At 54.2% G+C, this 6,360-nt stretch overlaps 1 protein-coding gene across 3 annotated transcripts in view; it reads right to left on the minus strand.

Moving 5' to 3' along the window:
• Positions 1-6,360, minus strand: part of GPR157 (G protein-coupled receptor 157) — a 25,167-nt gene that overhangs the window by 10,051 nt on the left and 8,756 nt on the right. For all 3 annotated transcript variants that reach the window (XM_034671174.1, XM_034671173.1, XM_002918685.4), the window contains exon 2: positions 1,935-2,148. In XM_034671174.1, coding sequence (XP_034527065.1) covers positions 1,935-2,148 — 214 coding nt within the window. The remainder of the gene's footprint in view (positions 1-1,934; positions 2,149-6,360) is intronic.

Raw genomic sequence — 6,360 nt, forward strand, 5'->3', positions numbered from 1 at the left:
TTTGGTTCAGGGCACAATCCTGGGGTCCTGGGATCGAGCCCTGCATCAGGAGCCTGCTTCTCTCTCTCCTCCCTGCTCTTGCTATCTCTGTCTCTCTCTCTCTCTCAAAAAAATAAATAAAATCTTAAAAAACAAACAGATGCAACTACTCATGACAAAGATGTATTTGAGCCCGGTCCTGTGTCCGGGACACTGAAAGCCCAAGTGAGCGGAGAAGCCACACGCCCTGGCGAGCACCCAGGCCGCTGCACTTCACCTGCTCAGGCACCTGCTCCCCCCTTCCTCCCTTGGGGCCTAGAGCAGCCTGCGGGGATGGGGTGGCGGTGGGGGGAGGCAGGGCAGCTGCTCTTCTTTGCAAAGTTCGCTCCAGCTCACTTATTTTTTCTTTAAGATTTTATTTTTATTTATTTTAGAGCGAGAGGGTGCATGAGCANTCACTTATTTTTTCTTTAAGATTTTATTTTTATTTATTTTAGAGCGAGAGGGTGCATGAGCAGGGGCGGGGAGGAGGGGGAGGAGCAGAGGGGAAGGGGGAGAGAATCTGAAGTAGACTTTCCTCGGCACTGAGCCTGACTTGGGGCTGGATCCCACAACCCCACCCCCACCCCCGAGATCATGACCTGAGCCGAAACCAAGAGGCCAACACTTAACCAACTGAGCCACCCAGGTGCCCCCGGCTGCCTTATTTACAGCTCTCCTTCCTAGCTAGAGGCGGGGAACAACCCCTACACCTCCCTCCCCACTATCTTCCCGTTTTCTGGAAAACACCTGCAGAGTTGTTAGAGAGGACCCGTTGGGTTGGCCTCCCGGGCGCGGCCCCAGGTTCCCCACGAAGGGCAAGGAGGAAGAGAAGCACACAGAAGGGCAGCTGCAAAGGGGCAGCCCGGGAGCTTCACCAAGGAGTCCAGAACCTTCCCAGGGTAAAAAAGGAGCCAAGAAGGGTGCCCCCAGCCCAGTCAGGAGACCCGAAAGAAGATGGATTTCAGACCAATCAGTAAGCCCCGCAGTATCGGAAGAGGGTGGCAGGCAGGTGGGGAGGCAGTGGAACTTCTGAGTGAAAAGAGAACCCGAAGTCTAGACTCAGGAGCCACAGGTGGGAGCACAGACACGGGAGCACCCTACAAATTCGGAAACGGGTACCATGTCACAGTACGCCCCAAAAGACCAAAGAGGGGGACACGTGCCCCTGTAGTTTCAGCCCCTGAGAAACGGGGCAAAGAGCCGCAGCGCCCCTGGGCCTGGGCTGACTGTCACCCCCCTCAGCGCTCCCGCCCCGTCCCCGGGCAGCACACCCCCCACCCACGACCGGCCAGCCACACCTGCAGAGCCAGCTGTTAAAGACAAGGGAACGATTTGGCCCCATCATCAGAGGAAAACCTTTCTTGCCTGAATTTCCAGCCAGCCCAGCTCTTGCTCTCTGAGCTCCCGAGACCCTGAAGAGTCTACATGTATGACACACGTTCGATGACCACAGGTAACGCAGTGACACATTCGTGTCGCCAACTACAAAATCCCACGCCCTGTCCTCCCAGGGGCATCGCAGTTCCATTACTTGGATGCTGCTTCCGGGCTGCTGCACTCCCCTCGAGGAGGAGCAACCCTGGAGGCCTGCCAGGAGGGGGCAGTAGAGGCCTGTGCCCAGAACACAGGCTGGGCCCTCCACTCCCGCACTCCACACACAGTGGCTGGGCCTCAGGGGCTGGGTGAGTCTGGGGAGCCCCTTAGCCTCTGCCAGCCCCTATTTCCTTGTCCACAATGGAGGAGTGACAGGACCCACTCCCGCCAGGGCCACATCATTAGCAAACCCGACGGTCCATGAGTGGTCCCTGAGTGGCTCAGCCCAGCGCCAGGCTGCAGGAGCACAGTGGCCACACGGAGCTGTGGTCTGTGGTCAGGGGTCTGGGGTCTGGGGAGGGGGCAGCGCAGGTACCTACCGCCCTGTTTATGTGCTTCCGGATGAGGAAGTACAGCACGGGCAGCGTGACGTAGGCCAGCATCTCCCAGAGTTTCCCGGTCAGCAGCATCCACAGGACGCGGTCCTCCGCCTCCAGATCGATCCAGCACCAGCCGACTGACACGTCCGAGGCGTCATAGCCGATCTTCTTTAGAGCGACAGCTGCCACGGTGATGACCAGCGGCACCCCCCAGCTGAGGAACAACGGGCAGATGAGACAGCCAAGGTCAGGCCCTGCTCCCAGCAAAGCCAGAAGGGGCAAAGCCACGAGTCGCTCCGTGGACAGAACTGTGCTCCCAAACCCTGGACCCCAGAGCATCCCTGGAGAAACGGGGCAGGAGTCCTTAACACCCCAACCCAGCCCTGCTCTGCCCCAGCCCTGCCAGGCCCACCCTACTGTTGCAGAGCCTGGGGAAGAGGACACAGGGATGTCCTGGCCTCCTGCCTGGTCTGATGCTCCCCCAGCCCCTCAGAGGCCAGGTCCTAATTCAGAATTGCTGGGCTCCTTGGAGATGGGCGCGAGAACGCTGCAGCATGGGGGGGGGCAGCTCCTTCCTGTCCCCAGAGCAGCCTGCACGCCAGCACGCAGACACCAGCTCACGTGCCCATGCCTCGCCCACACAGTGCCCTTGGCCACCTGGGTCTAGGGGTGCACATACTGGCAGCTCGGGGTTGCTGAAGCAGGGAATTCTGGGGTCTCATGTACCTGCGGCAGGATCTAGAAGGGGGATGAGGGGCTTGGGTAGACACATCTCTGCCTTCCTGAGGCCTCCTTGCTCTATGGGAAGGGGGTATTCCCAGCAAAGGACAAAGAGGGGCCCCTAAAGCATCAAGCCTGGGGTGGGGGCCCCCTCTTAGGGCAGTGCCAAGCTGACTTTTTGAGAGCTCCCTCTGATGGCAACACGGCCCCAAGGTGCTTCCCAGTGTCCCCGCACCAGTCTGCGTGCAAAGCATTTTACACGGGCCAGGGGGACATATGGAGGCTTTGTAGTGGTGCCGTGGGGGGTTCGGAGCTTGGGCTTCCAGGCAAGCAGAGGGTCCAAGTTGGCCCTGCCCCCACTCGGCCTCAACACGCCAGTGTTTTTCCCCACAAAGTGGGGACGGGAATGGTGCCTAGAACAGAGTAGGTCATCATGGGAATAAACCAAGTGGCTTTATGTCTAGCGCACAGGACTGGGTAAGCGTGTCAGCTTACTTATAAGTAAGTCGTGTCATAAGTCATGTCTGATGCCCCGGGATTCCGGCCTGTAGGGCAGGTGCCAGGAAAGAGTGAGGCCCATGCGGTCTCTGCCCCTGGGAGAGTGCATATGGGCCTATGGCCCAGGTTGGCTGCTGGAGGACGAGTAGTGTGTAAACGGGCTGTCATCAGTAAAACACTCAGCTCAGAAATCGGTTACATGTTGAGAGCTCTGTGTAAGCAACAGTGGCTCCTTTTTTTTCAGTTTATTTTTATTTCTTTACTTAAGGAATCTCTACACCGAACACGGGGCTCAAACTCACAACCCCAAGATCAAGAGTTGCACGCCCTTCTGACTGAGCCAGCCAGGCGGCTTTTTGAGAGAAAGTTCTAGAACAATGATAAGACCACAGCTGCATCTTGCCAAAATGAAGAGTGCTGTGTTCCATCAGGTTCTCCAAATGCTTCGGGGCTATGGGGACGAAGAAAGCCAACACCTCGGGCCTGGGAAGGACTCTGCGTTGGGCACTTTCAGAACAGAGGTGCCTGTTCGACCCACCCCCTCTTCCCACACTGGCCTCTGGGGGCCCAGACAGAAGCATGAGGGCAGANGGGAGGGGAGGGGAGGGGAGGGGGGAAGCGGCACGTCCTCCCTGAGGTCACAAAGGCACAGAAGGGACAAAAACCCCACAGAAGTTAGGGGGTTACGAGAAAGGGACCAAGTTACCCCCAAGAGTTTGTCCATTTTAAATGCTTGTTCTATCTGTTACTTATTTGTGAAACTGGTGTAGATCAGTGTCAAACTGTTTTGTCATAATATAGGGCTATCTTTTAAAAATTCATGCCATCCTGGGATCTGGAGACATGTCACAGCTATGAGCTCTGGGCGGGCAGGTGCCCTGGGCTTTCCAGTGTCTAGAACAGCGCCTGAAGCCTGGTAGGGGCAAAACAAGAACTTGCTGGATGAATGAAGGAAAGAAGGAAAGAAGGAAGGAAGGAAGGAAGGAAGGAAGGAAGGAAGGAAGGAAGGAAAGGAGTTTGAGACAAGTGAGGGAGACAGTCTTCCCCAATTTACTTCTTAACTGTTCACTGCAACGACATCACTGTCATTGAAAAGGAAGTAAAAGGCTTCTCAAGNGCTAGAACTGCAATCCTGAAGTTAGCTGTGTCGTTGCTCACCACTTTATGGTCTACAGGGCTCCTCCGGGGAATCCTGTGACCGGAAAACGCCTGGTGTGTAGGGTGCCTCACCCTGCAGGAGGCTGGGCAGGAGTGGAGGGAGGGTGCCCTCGGGGCTGGAAGGGGGCGCACAGGGCAGGCGTGCAGGAGGAAGGAGCCCGCTCACAGGCAGGGTGATTTCTCCTTCCTAAGCATCCTGATGGCCCTCGCAGGAGACCTGCCCACCTCCCCCGCCACGGAGACAGACCCCATCCGGTGACTTTAGGCTCATTGTCAGAAAGCTATAAAGTGATGTATTTCCTCTGCCTGACTGGGGTGCGCCTGGAGCTAAGTCTGTGTTGGGAAATAGCCAGAGAGGAGACCCACCCGGCAGAGGGCTTTCAAGGGTTAAGAATGTGGGCTGATCAATCAGAGTCACTGTTTGAATCTAAGCCCAGCTGGCCAGAAGCCAGAGGTATTGAAGTGGGAGGCGGTAAGGAGCAGTAGTATCAGGGAGGGGTGGGAATGGAGTGGGAGGGAGGGCGAGTCTAATGACCCAGCAAAGCAGGCTCCACCAGACTGGTGATTTATGGGTACGGGCCGCGCTCTGTCGGTAATGTCTAACAGCTGGCTCTGCACACAAAAGTACTTGTATGCGTGTGCATGTGTACGTGTGTATGCTTGCACACATACATTTATTATTAATTTAACTGATAGGAAAGACACGAGGCAGCCAATCTGCAAGTAATAACACAACACACTAGGATCCTTGTGGTGAATTCCATACAGCCCACTGAGCCTCACAGAGTGCGCTGGAACACGCTATGCTTGCAGTTGGCAAATGAAAGTAGTTTCAGGACGTGAAGTTGGTTGTGTGTTCATTTTCCTTCACACGTAAGAACGTGAAAAAAGCAAGACCTAGGGACAAGACAAACAAGTGGTGACCAGGAAGCGACTTCCTTGTGGGAGCAAATATTTATTTCCTAACCTTGGAAGAGTCTTTCTTTCTTTCTTTTTTTTTTCCTGCTCCATGATACTGCTTCTTCTCACCCCCTTAAGTTCCCGGCTTCCCGTCTGCCCCAGTGTGGGTACCGTCTCCGCTGAAGTTCACACGTGGACCACTTTTAAACATAACCTTTCCTATTGACATTTCCTCCATCACCTTAAGTCTAGATAAAGGGTCCAGCAAACTATGGCCCTCTCTCAGGTCAAATCTGGCTGGAGGTCTGCTTTTTTAAATAAAGTTTTATTGCAACACAGCCTTGTTGACACTCACTCCTTTACATATTGTTGAGCTGCTTTCGGGCTACAAGGCCAAAAGTCGAACAGTTGTGGTTGAGATCAGATGGCCTGTAAAGCTAAAAAAACCTACAATCTGGTCCTTTACAGGGAAAGTTTGCTGACCTCAGCTCTTCACAATCAACAAAACAACAAAGCTAGCCCTGATCTGTAGTGTCAGCCATCTTCCACGGGGCAAATATTCCCACTATCACTCATTTCAAGCCATCAACACATGTGGTTGGGGACAGACGTGCAGTATTTCTGACAGTATTTCCATCCCACAGGTACAACAGTTGTAAATAACCCCAAGTGCACAGATAATAGTAAAATAATTCAGGTGTAGTTTTTAGGGGGGCACCTGGGTGCCTCAGTCTGTTCAGCATCTGACTTCAGCTCAGGTCATGATCTCGGGGTCCTGGGATCAACCCCTGCAACCTGTTCCACGCTCAGTGGGAAGTCTGCTTGTTCCTCTCCCTCTGCCCTTCCCCCCTGCTCATGCTCTCATGCTCTCTCTCTCTTAAATAAATAAAATCTTTTTTAAAAAGATGTAGTTTTTAGTATTTTTATTATATATTTTTTAAGATTTTTATCTATTTATTTGACAGAGACAGAGCCAGTAAGAGAGTACAAGCAGGGGGAGTGGGAGAGGGAGAAGCAGACTCCCTGCTGAGCAGGGAGCCCCATGTGGGGCTCGATCCCAGGACCCTGAGATCATGACCTGAGCTGAAGGCAGGCGCTTAACGACTGAGCCAGCCAGGCGCCCCTTTGTTACTCTTTTTTTTTTTTTTTT

This window comes from Ailuropoda melanoleuca, chromosome 11, assembly GCF_002007445.2.
Source record: "Ailuropoda melanoleuca isolate Jingjing chromosome 11, ASM200744v2, whole genome shotgun sequence".
Classification (NCBI taxonomy): Eukaryota; Metazoa; Chordata; class Mammalia; order Carnivora; family Ursidae; genus Ailuropoda; species Ailuropoda melanoleuca.